Source organism: Archocentrus centrarchus, chromosome 18 (assembly GCF_007364275.1).
Source record: "Archocentrus centrarchus isolate MPI-CPG fArcCen1 chromosome 18, fArcCen1, whole genome shotgun sequence".
In the NCBI taxonomy this organism is placed as follows: Eukaryota; Metazoa; Chordata; class Actinopteri; order Cichliformes; family Cichlidae; genus Archocentrus; species Archocentrus centrarchus.
The window spans coordinates 4,991,164-5,006,545 of record NC_044363.1 but is presented as its reverse complement, the minus strand read 5'-3'; the positions used below and the strand labels follow the sequence as shown (position 1 = coordinate 5,006,545).

At 47.0% G+C, this 15,382-nt stretch overlaps 1 protein-coding gene across 1 annotated transcript; it reads left to right on the top strand.

The window, feature by feature from the left end:
- Positions 1-4,417: 4,417 nt before the first annotated feature.
- LOC115797415 (CXXC-type zinc finger protein 5) lies at positions 4,418-14,412 on the top strand. The gene is made up of 5 exons (XM_030753994.1): positions 4,418-4,540; positions 4,717-4,830; positions 6,633-6,870; positions 9,004-10,056; positions 13,507-14,412. Exons 3-5 carry the CDS (start codon positions 6,754-6,756, stop codon positions 13,552-13,554), a joined length of 1,218 nt encoding a protein of 405 aa, XP_030609854.1. The 5' UTR covers positions 4,418-4,540; positions 4,717-4,830; positions 6,633-6,753; the 3' UTR covers positions 13,555-14,412.
- The last annotated feature ends 970 nt before the right edge of the window (positions 14,413-15,382 follow it).

The following is a 15,382-nucleotide window of genomic DNA, read 5'->3' as shown; positions in this document are numbered from 1 at the left end:
GTTTGATCAGACCACCGTGTCACTTCTCTCACAGCAGGGGGTTCCTGCCTGAGCCGTTGTTTGTATTTCGGCATGAGAAGTACAGAGGTGTGGTCAGACTTCCCAAAAGGCGGAAGAGGCTTTGCTTTGTAGCCATCTTTGAATGGAGAATAGCAGTGGTCTAGGGTCCTCTCTCCTCTGGTGGGGCAGTCGATGTGTTGAATCAAATCCGGTATCAGCTTTTTCAAGTTTGCACTGTTAAAGTCCCCGGCTACGATGAGAGCCGCATCACGCTGGTTAGCCTGATAGGTGGAAATCGCCTCATGTAGCTCGGATAGTGCAGTGTTTGTGTCCGCCTGAGGTGGAATATAGACGGCGCTGAAGATGACCGAAGTAAACTCGCGGGGCAGGTAGTGGGGACGGCATTTCAGGGTTAGGAGCTCCAGGTTAGGTGAACATGATTGTTTCAGAAGGACAACATTCCTACTGTCACACCAGTTGTTATTAATCATTAGGCACACACCTCCTCCTCTTGATTTTCCAGACTCACTCGTTCTGTCCGTGCGATCAACACTGAAGAACTCCGACGGCTGTACGGCGTGGTCCGGTATGAGGGGGGTCAGCCATGTCTCCGTGAGACAGATGATGTTGCAGTCCCTTATGTCCCTCTGAAACTGTATCCTGGCCCTGAGTTCGTCCAGCTTGTTATCCAGTGACTGGACATTAGCCAACAGGATGCTCGGCAGTGGCGTTTGGTGCGCTCTGCGCCTCAGCCTCTCTCTTACGCCGGCTCTTTTCCCTCGGGGCCTTGTCCGTGACCTGGTCCGTCCTTTGTTTGAGCTGGCCCACTGGAAACGCAGTATCTCCCGAGGCCAAGTCGGGTCGGGAGAAAAAGGTGTCAGAATACAGCCAGAGTGCTGTATTCTGATATTAAAAAGAGTCTGTCTGTCATACGTGATATGACACAGAGCAGGCGGAATTATAAATTCCAAAATTAGAGCTAAACCTAATATATACAAACAAAGCGTAGGAGCAGGTACGACGGCTGCTGACCTCACCGGCGCCATCTTGGAACATAAGGTAAGACTCTGTGAGGTTATGACAAGCTGAGACACACTTTATTGATCCGATATTTGGGAAATTCTTTTGAAATAATAATAATAATATCTAGCAGATGCCTCTCTGCCATACTGAGGGTGATGGCTCTGGCTGTCCTTGTGGCTGCATGGTTGAATCAGTCTGTTAGAGAAGGTGCTGCAGAGGCTGGTCTGGATTGTCCGTGACAGTTTGTTCACCCACCTCCCAGCAGAGCACAGCAAACTACAACTGCCTGACAGAGAATCATCATCATTTTGCTGCACGTAGTGAAGGATCTCAGCTTCCTTCTTGTAGACAGCCTCTGTGTTCAGCGTACTCCGCCGCCACATCAACATCCTGTCCCGGGATAGACCCTGTGTCTGTCCTCTTTCGTCTTAGTCACATTCAGAAGCAGGCGATTCTTCCCACTCCACAGACTCATCCTCTAGTGATGGGCACGAGCAGGAGCATGAGTGAGAAACTAATGCTCCTGCTCGTGCCCATCACTAACACATCCAACCTGTAGGTGGCGTCACCCGGAGCTGTGCTGAAAGTCTGAGATGTACAAGGTGAGCAGGAATGGAGACAGCACACTTCTTTAAGCTTAATAGCATTTCTACAAACCCTCAAATAACACAAAAATTATGATCATTCAGTTTGTCAAAGATATTTCACCATGTGACTTAATGAGAAGAAATGAAATGTTTTTGCATTTGATCAAATATATTTGCTGAGGGCAGTTTTTACTCCAGGTCCCTGTGCCTTCAAACATCAAACGGGGTTTATCGCACATAGAGATGAAAGAGGCAAAAACATATAATTTATGCATCATTTATAGCGCTGCACTGTTACAGTGTTTTTGGTGCAGATGTCCGTAAGCTGTGGTTGCAAGCATAAAGGGAGTAACACCTTTTAAGTGGCAGGTAATTTCAAACTTTTCTAATTGCTCAACAAATATCAGCAAACACACAAATGGTTTGTGTGCAGTTTGTCACACAGTGTGTCTGCGAGCTAAAGGTCCAGCTGCTGTATTTCAGGGAGAGCAGAGCGAGAGAGAGAAGTTCACTCAGAGATGGAGAAAGAGGAGAGGAGAGGAAGAAGAGAGGTTAGATTTAAAGGTAAGGACTGCAAAACAAACTGAGGTATGCTGACTTTGTGTTATTCAAAGATTTATGAAAATACTGCAGTTTAGTGTGTAATAAACAGGTTAGCTTGTTGTACTGTATTTACAGTAAAGCTCTGTGTTGGTGCACAGAGGCTGTGTTCATGGTCAGAGTTACAGGTTACATCAGTGCAGCAGAGATGAGTTTGAATCAAAGCTGCTGATGCTGAGATTCATTCACTGAATCCAACATTTATACAGCCTGACACTTTTACTTTCTTACTTTGAGTACATTTCAGAGCCTGTACTTTTTTACTTTTACTTAAGTAAAGAAGTTGAATCAGTACTTCAACTTAACACAGGTATCTGTAAAGAATGCCACCTCTGGTGTACACTGTAGTATACGCTGATCAAGCATAACATTATGACCACCTGCCTAATGTTGTTGGTCCCCCTTTTTATGCCAAAACCCATCGAGGCGTGGACTCCAGATCCCTGCAGGTGGGCTGTGGTATCTGCACCAGCGCGTTAGCAACAGGTCCTTTAAGCCCTGTAAGTTGTGAGGTGGAGCCTCCACGGATCGGACTTGTTTGTCCAGCGCATCCCACAGATGCTTGATTGGACTGAGATCCAGGGAACTTGGAGGCCAAGTCAACACCTCAAACTCGTTGCTGTGCTCCTCAAACATTCCTGAACCATTTCTGCTTTGTGGCAGGGCGCATCATCCTGCTGAAAGAGGCCACAGCCATCGGGGAGTACCATTTCCATGAAAGGGTGAACATGGTCTGCACCAGTGCTTAGATAGATGGTACATGTCAGTGTTGTATTATTATTATAGCACATATTCTCTTATTATACACGTTCTATTATTCAACCGCTCTTTTATTTTACCAGTATAAATGTGATAAGGACTGTCCTTACCAACTTATAAGAACAGATAAACACCATCAAAATTTGCAGGCCTATGTGAACTTATATGATGGAGTCACTGTTCAAACAGTGAACAAATCTTGTAGTTAGGCGAGATTAATCCTCTCCATAATACAGCACACGCCCTGAAAAGGACAGTGTACTTACAGTGTACTTACAGTGTACTTACAGTGTACTTACAGTGTACTTACAGTGGAAGATGGGGAATATAGTTTGTTTTTCCCACAAAGTTAACACAGAATTATGCACTACGTAAAATTACTTACAGTATAATTATTTCTGTGTCCTGTAAAAACCTGCCTTGTTACCCCCTTATTCTAGTGTACCTCCTTTTAAGTATTTCTGGGTAAATATAATTCAATGTAATTTAGAATAAAATACATTGAAATTCCATTTAATCACAGGGGACTTACACTGTCAGCCGTATCATAACCACTTCTGGCTGTAGGTTTTATGTTTACACTCTAAGAAAAGGTCGTATGTGTGTGTGTGAGTCCTCATTAGGACAGGGATTTGTGTTGATGTGTGGGACTGTAGCCTACGGATTGTATTGTTAACTGATAACGATGTGACAGTGTGTTTCAGTAATGTGTGAAGTATTGTAATGAGTAGTGTAACAAATGACTTCTTCTGAGTTTTACTTTTAATAAAAGTAATGTGTAATACGTAACTTTTTCTTTTTTTTTTCTGAGTAACGACCCCCAAACTGCTGTGGGGTCAAAGGCCCAGTCCGAGGTGGTAATGGTACTTTTGGACTGAAGTGAGTGTGATAGTAAACAATCACACCACAAACACTTCAGTCATCCAGCAGGACTCGTTTAAAATAAAACACTCACAAAAACAGAGAAATTCATTCAGTGTTTCCTCACTCAGCGCTCTCTCTCTCTCTCTCCCTGCCTGCCGTTTCTAAGCTCTCTCCATCTCTCTCTGTGTTACCGGCAGGCAGCCAATCATCTGCGGGGTCTCGCGCCTCCTGTTTTCGCCTCACCTCGCCTCAGTGCCAATCAGACCGTTCACACTGCGCGCACGCCACGGCACGTCGCCACGGGCGCCGCCGACAACAGGAGACACGGCGGAGGGCACGAGCCACCACACACACACACACACACACACACACACACACCTCCCCTCCCCGTTACTGAACATCAGCGTTGTGTGTACGCCCCGCCACCCCCCTCCCTTCACTCTGTCGCGAGAACGACGCACGTATCCGTTCATAACCTCCGCCATTATTCATCAACCCCCCCCCCCCCCCGCTCCCCCCCCGTCCTTCTCCTTTCTTCCCATGGTGCCGTTTTTTTTCTTTCCTCGAGCTCGTCTCTTTTCCCACCCCTGCAGGGTCTCCACAGAGCTGCTTCCTCCTCGCCTCACCCGGGCTAATTTAACGCCTCTCTCTCTCTCTCTTTCTCTCTGTCTCTCTCCCCGCCTCGCGCTCGCTTGTGCCAAGCCCAGGTGATTATCCATCCGCCCCCCGTTATCCGTTACCCCCCACCCCCCGCCCCCCTCCATTCCTCCTCCTCCTCCTCTCCTCGGTACCAACAGACCGACAAATCCCTCCTGGTGCTCCTTTCTCCCCCCCCCCCACCCCTCCTCTCCTCTCCTCTCTCTCTCTGTCTCCTTCCCGCCAGCCATGATCCGTGGCGGGCTAATTCCCAGACGGTCTTCTTCCTCTTCTCCTCCTTCCTCCTCTTCTTCTCATCACCCTCTTCCTCCACCACCACCTCCTCCTCCTCGCGGGCCCGGTAAGTAGCAGCAGCAAGCGCCGTCCATCTTCTCGTTTACTCCTCCTCTCTGTCGGACTGCATGCTGTGTTCACGGTATTTACCGCTTGTTATCGAGTCTGGCTATTTTTTTATTTATTTATTTTTTATTTTGATTGACCCCCCCCCCCCCCCACACACACACACACACACACACACACACACACACACACACACTCTCCCTCCCTTCCCTCCTTCCTCACCTCGCTCCCTCCCGTTCCTTTCTCGTGCTGTGCCGGGGGTGGGGGGGTGGAGGAAGAAGGAGGGGAGGTGTTAATGTGTCGCGTGGGAGAGCCGTTTTCCCCCTCGCGGCCGGTGGCCACCATGACCTTCTGTCGGAGCTCGCGCCAGCCCGGTTGACCAGACAGGGTAATTAGTTACGCCTCGGGGGAGTGGGAGAGTGGTGGCGGCGGCGGGAGGTGGGGAAGGGGGGGGGATGCGAGAGACACACACACGCACACACACACACAGACGCACACACACACTGGCTGCGCACTGAGTAGAGCGCACAGACACACACACACACACACTCGTGCTCTCATTCTTCATTTGAGGCTGCGCGCGTTCCTTTCCTTTCTCAAACACACACACATACACATGCACGCGCAAACACACAATTTCAGTCCCTTTTCAGTCCACGCACACACATTTCACGCTCACATATTCACAGCCTTTTTATTCAGCACACGCTCACAAACGGCAGTGACTCTTTTACAGTCAGACTCAACCGTTTTTGCACGCGCGTGTGAGTTTGTGCCTGTGCACGCTTAGAGGTCAGAGGTCACTTATAATCAAGTTATTCGGTGCTCTCTAATAGCTCGAGGCCCCCCTCGGACCAGAGACCAGCCTTACAGCACCGTGTGAACTTTTTCGTCTACTCTTCCCTCCATCAAAACTACGACCGCCATGACCTGCTCCTGCTGTTAGTGCATGAATCCCATTGGGTGCCTGACATGGATGTACTGGGGTCGTAACCTGGTTTTAGATAATGGCCTCGCGCCTCGCGATGTCAGACGTTTCGGAGTTGTTGGTGGGGATTCAGCGCTTGCTTGCTCCGGGGCACTTCATCACCTGAAGAAACAGGAATCCCACTAAGAGGAGGGAGACGGCAGCTCCTTCTTATTTTACTCTTTGCAGTCTTTAGAGCCTCCATATTAAAGATGGACGTAGCCACCGTGATGTCACCAGCGAGTTTGTGAAAAGCCGTTTTTGCAGGCTCAGACGAAGCGTTTTGTTGCTGTCGTGATTTTTGAAACTGAGCGAGTGACTGATGGTGACGCTGAGGAGCGCTCACACTTGGCTTGAAACTAGCAACCGAGACCGTAAAGTCATCAGGAAAGTGTTCGCTGAGGTCACAGATCGAGTGTGCATTAGTCGCCCCCTGCTGAACCTCAGAGGGAATGCAGGTTTAAGGCATTTCTTCATTGGCTTCACTCTCAAGACTTAAATCAATTATTTTTATATATTCTATAAGTTTTTCTCCCCTGAGATGTCAGCTGACCCTCGGCGAGCACAGCGTTGCTGTTTGCCATCTCGGGACAGTCCTGTCTTTCGTGTCCTCTGGCGGCTTTTCTTTCAGGTTTTATGGGTCAGATTAGAGCTGAGTAATTGGGGTAGTGGCTCGCCAACTTAATTGACCAATCAATCAGCCTTATTAAAATATTCTCTGCAGGTCATTTGTGGGACAGAAAAACTTGTTATTGAGCCTGAAAAGATGACACACGGGTGTGAGGGTTTGTTCACTGAATGCAGCGCCCTCACCGTGCTTTTCTTTTCACTTTCAGAGCGAAACGTGACGACCACGCAGAACTAACTAACTTCCTGTGCGAGAAAGCCTGCCTGAGTGTGGGTGTGTGTGTATGTGTGTGTGAGTGTGTGCTTGTATGAATACGTGTGTGTGAGGTCATGTCGGGCATGACGAGTGGCGTGTGTGTGGAGAGCGACCTCTCCTCGATGCTCCAGAGAAGCTCAGCCCCGTCGCACCATCACCCGAATCACCATGGCTACGGCGGGCAGGGACAGGTGAGTGGCATGCGTGTGGGTCCCCAGCGCGGGGCCGGGGAAGGATCGGGTGAAACAAGCTAAATCAAATTAAATTTGGAAGGCTCCTGTTGAAACCGCGCTCAGGTCATTATGTGTCGACGTGTTGAACATCAACTTAGATCATCCAGGTAGAGATCAATTACAGAGCCCATCGGCTGTTCCGCTACGAGGGCCGTGATCTCAGGGTCAGCCGGTCGATTGTTTGGTCAATATGGTCTCTCATTAGTGCGATCCACGGCGATACTTTCAAAAAGCAGGAAGAGCTACGGTAAGAGCCTTTCACATGTTAACAGCTGTGGGCTCGCACAAATCTAATGCTGACTGCCAGCTTAATTAACACTTACATTTACACAACTTTTACTTTTTTCATTTTCGACACTCAGCTTTTCGCTGCAGCAGGCAGCCTGTTCCAGAGAAGTCTCAGTCTGTTCAACGGCTACGGCGACGCTGCGTTCAGACCAACTGCAGAGTAAAGGTTTCCTGCAGTGAGACGACAAACAAAGTCTGTGCAATGATGCAAACTGATGCAAGTTTGCCTATTAAAATGTATTTTAATACAAAGAAAGAACATGATATTGTTCTTTTTATTCCGTGGTTTGGACTTTGGAACAAAGTAGCTCTTAGATTGGCTGTTAACAAATTTTTGTAGACTGCAAAATAGCGTAAGAAAAATGGTGCTGGTGAAGACAACAGAGCACTCAGTCTCCAGATAGTTCTTTGTAAGCTGCTGGAGACCAAAAATGGAGCTAAAAGAGAACAAATAAAGATGTGAGATAGGTGGGAAAACATGAAACACATCTGTAATATACAGTGTCTGCCCCCCTTCCTTTCTTAGATTTTTCGTCCCTTTAGATTTATAAGGTTCTATCTGACATTTTTGACGAAACTGACTTATTGTCATATTCTTATTTGTTGACCGCTAATCAACATGTAAGAGATTTTTTTCAAATATACACAACTTTGGCCATTTTATTAACAAAACAAAAAGGTTCTATCTGCAAAATCAAGCTTTAACTTGGTATTATAAGGTTCTACTATTTAATATCTCAAAACAGGCCAGAATGTAGATAGAACCTTATAATTCTAAGGGGATGGTATTTTATTAACAAAAAAAAGAATATCCAAACCTACCTGCCTTGTGTGAAAAAGTAATTGCCCCCTAAACCTAATAACTCTTTGCGCCACCCTTGGCAGCAAGAACTGCAATCAAGCATTTGTGATAGTTGGCTGTGAGTCTTTCACATCACTGTGCAGGAATTTTGGCCCACTCTTCTTTGCAGATTTGTTTTAATTCAGCCACTTTTTAAAGTTTTTTTGAGCAGGAATGGCCTGTTTGAGATCTCAATCTGATTCGTCCAGCTACTCCAAAACCTTCATTTTTCTTTTTGAGCCTTTCAGAGACTGCCTTGCTGGTGTGTTTCATATCGTTGTCCTGCTGCGTAACCCAAGTGTGCTCAGGTTTTTCTGGAATTATGATGTTCTTTTTATGAAATTCTGTTAGTTTTATTCCATATGTAACGAGACTCAAACCTTCCAAAAAGTTCAACTTTTGTCTTTTCCCCAAACTCTTGGGGCCCATCGTGATGTTTTTTGCCAAACGTGAGACGAGCCGTGTTGTTCTTTTTGGTCAGCAGTGGTTTTCTCCTTGGAGCTCTCCGGTGGATGTAGTCTTAGTTGGCTCCTGTTTGTACAGTACCATCTAATCTCAGACCGCCATAGCACAGTCGGCAAACAGCTTTCTGCTGCATTGCCGCCACTTTCTGGTAGCGGCGGATTGTGACCTCCTTCCAAGCGCCAGTTAAAACAAGGGAAACTATATAATTTAAGACAAACAGTCACATTTCATAGTTTTATAATTTAATGACTAATATAAATTTAAGTATATATGTGGAGTATCACTTGCCATCCATAACCCATAGCAGTAGTACGTTGGCATAGTTTTAGCTCTCTAGCCTCGGCGGCTGCTGAGATTTGAGGCTCCATTAGCGGGCGAATCGCTCTGTCCTTCTTGTTAGCTTCTGCACTCCGAGCTCTCTGTAAAGCTACATTAGTAACGTTTTTGAATTGATTCCGACTGGTATTGATGACTGCTATTGGTGCTGTCTGCTGCAGGTGTCGGGCCTGGCTCCGATGCTGGACTACACCACAGAGATGGATCGTTACCGCTCCTCCATCGCCAGCTTCTACAAGACCAACGTCAACATGAACATGAACGTTACAAACTTCCCTCAGTCGGCCAAACTGGCTGCCCGCTTGGCGGCGGCTGCCCCCATCTTCCCTCCCACTGCCGCCAGGCTTGGGGCCATGGCGACGACGCCCTGGGGTTGCCACGACAACATGAACATGAACATGAACCACCCAGCGGCCATGTTCTGGGGTCGACCTAAACCCGTGGCTGCCACACCAACGCATCACCCCCACCCCCACCATCACCCCTCTGCGACGACGGGTCACATGACCTCCTCCCATCCCCACAGTACCAGCATGCACCAGAGCGGCAGTGGGTCAGGAGGTGGAGGAAGCGGTGGGAGTGGTGAGGGGGGAGGAGCTGAGAAACACGGACACACCACCTCACTTCCTGTTTCACAGGGAACAGCACACCATCACCCCATGGCGCCTAGCAACGGGAACTTCCTTCCTGGATACAGTGGCGGAACAGACTGCGGCGTCATGAACAAGCAGGGACACACCCACGCGGACATGATGGGCCTATCAGAGGGTGGCAGCTGCAATGGGGGAGGGGTGATGGGTGGCAGCTTCCTGGGGGGGCTGGGATTACCCCCCGGGGTTATTGTTATGGCGATGGGGTCGGCAGGGGGTGGGATCTCAGACGCTAGCAGCGCCTTTCAGATGACAGGCGGCCAGCGGGCGCTAACGGACTGCCAGCAACACGCCAACTCCTCCCCCTGCCCCTCCTCCTCTTCACCCTCATCATCGGGGGTGACAGCGACGGGCGTTTCCCTGTCATCGTCATCATCTTCGTCATCGGGGACGGTGGCTAAGAGGAAGAGGAAGCGGTGCGGCGTGTGCGGGCCGTGCAGGCGGCTCATCAACTGCGGCGTCTGCTCATCATGCCGCAACAGGAAGACGGGTCACCAGATCTGCAAGTTCAGGAAGTGCGAGGAGCTGAAGAAGAAGCCGGGGGGAGGAGGGGGGGTGCTGGAGGTGAGTCCACGCACACATATGAAAACACATGCACGCACACACCACAAGCTGGACATTAGCAAATTTATGCCTCATCTTTCATTTTTATTGTAAGTGTGTGTGCATGTATTTCTCTGTGTGTGTGTGTCCTGGCTCACTTAACCCAGATCACTGGCAGTGATGCTCGAGCTGGAAGGCATCGCTCACCCTGCTGAGTGTGTGTGTGTGAGTGCTGTGCAGATGGTGGGTGGTGAAAAGCGAGAGCTCGGTCCCTGCTGAGGTCTGGCAGGCCGCCAGCAGACACACAAACTGACACACACACACTGACAGACACACGCGCGCACTGGCACACACATACACCAACACTGATTCACAGTGATAAAGCGGCTGGGCGAGAGGGAGGGAACAGGGAATATTTATGTTATCTACTACTGAGTGTATGCGTGTGCGTCTGTGTAAGTGTGTGAGCGCAATAAGAATTAGTGGCAATCAATAATTCTTTGACACAAGCATTCGACCTCACTGATGACTCTATATATCTCTCTCCCTTTTTCTCTCTCTCACACACACACACACACACACACACACTTCCTGTGGGGATCTCTACAAACTATCACTAATTATTCCCTCATCTGCACACATGTGCTGTGAGGACACGCGCTGAGACAGGGAGTGTGTGTGTGTGTGTGTGTGTGTGTGTGTTGAGAAGACAGTGAATTAGCAGCCATAATCTTCCTCAATTACACGCTAATTGGACCTGTGGGGGCTAACGGCAAGTGACAGCACTGCGTGTGTGTGTTACAAAGTATGTGAATGTGTGTGTGTGTGTGTGTGTGTGTGTGTGTGTGTGTGTGTGTGTGTGTTAGCAGGTGGTTTCACTCTCTTGCCTCATTCTTTCCGTTCTCTTTGATGTCGACCTGACAAACTCTCAGCCTGGCACAAAGTTTACTCAGAGAGATGAACAGCAAAGCACTCTGGGTAGTTTTTTTTCACCTTTCTCTGCAGCAGGATACCCTGTTGGAATCCAGAGTGGACTGGTCACTAACTTCAAAGTGATTTTAAAACCAATCAAAGCTGATTTCATTGTCATTAGGACTGGTTGCAACATATGCACAAACATCACAAACTGCATATGCAGCTCTGTTCATGTTTGTGAAGTCCAGTTTTGAAGCCTTTAGCTTCATGTCCATCATCATCACGTTGGCTTTTTGGAGCTAAAGGTGACCATATTTGGATGAGGGGCAGGAGCTGCAAGTTATCAGCTAGCCCTATCTGCATTCATAGACTGTATGGCTGTGTCACACAACTACACTCTATTGCCAAAAGTATTCACTCACCAATCCAATTCATTGAATTCAGGTGTTCTACAAACTTTAGTGAAAGAAGGGGTCGCTCTCAGGAGCTCAGTGAATTCCAGCGTGGGACCGTGTTAAGATGTAACAAGTCCAGTCATGAGATCTCCTCACTAATAAATATTCCACAGTCGACTGTTAGTGGTATTATAACCAAGTGTAAGCGATTGACTGGTAGGCCATGTAAACTCACAGAGGTCTGCAGATGCTGAGGTGCACAGTGCACAAAGGTAGCCAACTTGCAGAGTCAATCACTACAGACCTCCAAACCTCATGTGGCCTTCAGATTAGCTCAAGAACAGTGCGTAATGGGTCTCCATGGCCGAGCAGCTGCATCCAAGCCTTACATCACCAAGCGCAATGTAAAGTGTTGGATGCAGTGGGGTAAAACACACCACTGGAGTAACAAATCACACTTGTCCATCTGGCAATCCAATGGATAAGTCTGGGTTTGGTGGTTGCCAGGAGAACGGTACTTGTCTGACTGCACTGTGCCAAGTGTAAAGTTTGGTTAGATGTTAGATGTTAGATCAGGGGTGGGCAACTCCAGGCCTCGAGGGCCGGTGTCCTGCAGGTTTTAGATGTGTCTCTGCTTCAACACACCTAAATCAAATATAGAAGTCATTAGCAGGACTCTGGAGAACTTGACTGCATACTGATGAGGTAATTCAGCCATTTGATTCAGGTGTGTTGGATCAATTGCCCACCCCTGTGTTAGATTCAACTCATTGTCATTGTGTGCACAAGGCACACAACGAAATGTTTGTTCCAGATCACTCATCCAGAGACGAGTATCTGCGGTCATGCAGCCAGAGACCGCCGCTACCGTTAGGCAATGTGGTTTAAGTGTCTTGCCCAAGGACACAATGCAGTGCAGGGACAGGGGCTCGAGCGCCTACCCACTGCGCCACTGCCACGTGGAGGGGGGATTATGGTGTGGGGGTGTTTTTCAGGAGTTGGGCTCGGCCCCTTAGTTCCAGTGAAAGGAACTCTTAATACTTGAGCATACCAGGACATTTGGGACAATTTCATGCTCCCAACTTTGTGGGAACAGTTTAGGGATGGCCCCTTCCTGTTCCAACATGACTGCACACCAGTGCACAAAGCAGGTCCATAAAGACATGGATGAGCGAATTTGGAAGAACTTGACTGGCCTGCACAGACCTCAACCCAACAGAACACCTTTGGGATGAATTAGAGCAGAGACTGTGAGCCAGGCCTTCTCTTCCAACATCAGTGTCTGACCTCACAGATACGCTTCTGGAAGAATGATCACAAATTCCAATAAACACTCTTAAACCTTGTGGAAAGCCTTCCCGAAGACTTGAAGCTGTTATAGGGAAGGCCAACATCATATTAAGCTCTAAGGATTAAGAGTGGGATGTCACTCAAGATCACATGCGTGTGAAGGCTGATGAGCGAATACTTTAAGAAATATAGTGTCCCTGCCAATTAGTGCTAACAGCCAAATAAACTTTCAAATAGAAATTAGAGGACTTGCATTTGCATGCTTTCCCCTTAAAGATGGATATTTTGTGTTGCTTTTGCAACTGCTGGCTCTGCTTACGACAAACTCCTCAATTCTTTAAGATTACTTTGCTATAAAACTAAACCTGTGATAGCTGTCAGTACATCCACACAGGCAAAGGGATCTGTGGGTAATCTGGCAAACTTAATTTCTGTTCAAAACCCTGGATTAAGATGAAATCGCACTTTACCTCACAAGCTGACAAGATGAGGAATCTGTATCAAAATTGGGAATTTCTGCTGACAGCGTTTCAGAGAAAGGTGTATAGTTGCAGCAGTCCAACTTTGATCTACAGCCTGCATCACTGCAGATGTGTTTACCCGCACAAGCGGTTCGAAAAACACAGCAGAAACTGCCAGCCAACTCTCATGCTGATGTGAACCAGTGTTCCCATTAGCTAATGGTACAAACGAGCACAGTGATTCTGCTGTCTCTGAAATGTTGCTGATGACAATGAGGTGACAGGTAAAAGACTAAGACTCAGAAAAGAAAAAGTCCAAAACAGACATTTAGGTGGTTACTTAATTTGTCAGTTGAATTTGACTTTTAACATTTTTCTCTCTCACTTCATGTTTTGTCTCTTATTCTTAGCGGCCCCCCTCCGTCCCGGCCGGCGAGGCATTTCGTTGGTTCTTCTAGCCTTCCCTTCGCCAACAGAGCCAAAAATCTGGAGGCCTAACAGGAAGTCACCGTCATACGGACTACAAAATCAGCAAAAGGACTACAACCTCTGGAACTGAACCAGATTCTCTGTGACAGGATTACAGTTTCATACTGTACGGATGACAGTTTTAGATTACAAATCCCACCTCAGCTGGAACAGGGAGCAGCTAGACATAAGGAGAGGAAGAGGGGGCAGTTTGGTGACAGGCAACCAGACGTGGCCAGTCAGAAACTGATGTGGTGATGCCGTAATTGCATGTTTTCCCTGAGGTTGTTTACAGGTAAATTTATAAATTGATTCTTAAAAAGACACAAACAGGATGTTCACATGGTAACAAGCTAACTGGCTAGAACTAGTCTATGTTTGTACAGGCTAAAGGAAGCTCGTTCAGGACCTCTGAATTTTCGGTTACCTCTCCTGTTTGTTAAGTTTTCTTTTTTATTCAGGTGTGATTCCCTACTTGCAGCTAGCTAGCATCTACACCCATGAAAAAAAGCAATAGAAAAATGGCAACAAGTCTGGATGGTGCGTATGGTCACATCACAAGTTAGTGATTGGTCAGAACAAAGCAAAACAGAATTATGTAATTATGTTTATGGCCGTCTTTATGTAATTATGTTTATGGCCATTCAGATTTATTGTCAGATTAAATCAAACATTGATGGCCATTCAGCTAAGTAGCTAAATGAAGAAAATCTATACATTTTGTAGCTCTAATCTGTGACATAAACATTAGTGTTAGAACAAAGCCGCCAATACACCACAATTGTAGCTTGGTTGTTCTTAAAAATATATCAAAGAATACTAAAATCACATCTTTGAGTCTATGTGAAATCTGACATGTACTGGTGAAAACTTAAGATTTTTGCCCCATTCTTCTACTTTCCGCTGTTCTTTGATATCAGATCTGATCCAGTTTTTTTTAGAGGTATTTATAGAGTTTCCTCTGTAGAGTGACTGGGCTCAACCCTAGAGATAGGGTGAGGATCTCAGATGCTGCTCCTGTACATCAAAAGCAACCACCCATTTCAGCGTCTAATTGGGGATGCCTCGTGAGTGCCTTCCTTTAGAAGTTTTCAGTACAATCTGAGCTTGAAAGACACTCACTGGACAGATTGTAGATCCCATCTCACATGGGAGCAGGTCAGGAGCTTCCAGGAGTAACTGAAAAATGCTGCAGACATTGTGAGAAAACCATCTGCAATACCCTGCTTAGCATGCTACAATGCAACCTGACTCCAGATAAGCAGAAGAGAATGGATGGATACCAAAGCTCAACAAGCCAATAGCAGAGGGACAGTTTTATACCCACTTTCATCAGTAAATGTCAGATTTGGGAAGTTGAGTTTCTGTATAAGCTTGGCCAGATGTTTTGGTCATGTGACTGGTCTGTATTGGCAAAGGTGCACGATAGTGGTGTTATCAGCAGGGTATATTACTCACTACGGATCCCAATATGGTCTGTGCAGTTTCTCAGTCATCCAGGTCATGGTAGGCTCTGGAGCTTGGAAAAAAGCAACTGGACAGGCCTTTCAGATAAAACGTCTTCAAGAAGCTTAAAGAAGTCCAATTGCCCTTTTTTCAAGCTCCAGAGGCTTGAACATGAAGTTTACCTCAGCCTGATGTAGCTCATGTAGCCTTGGTTTTATAAAACTTCTGATATTTGAAAAATAAAGAGAAGGGGAGCGGAGAAAGCAACCAAAGCATTGTTTTCACAACAGTCTCAATGACCTCATTCACTTTAACCTTTATTATTAACAAAAAATTCTTTTTAACTGTCCATACTGTGGCATTTTGGTTTTA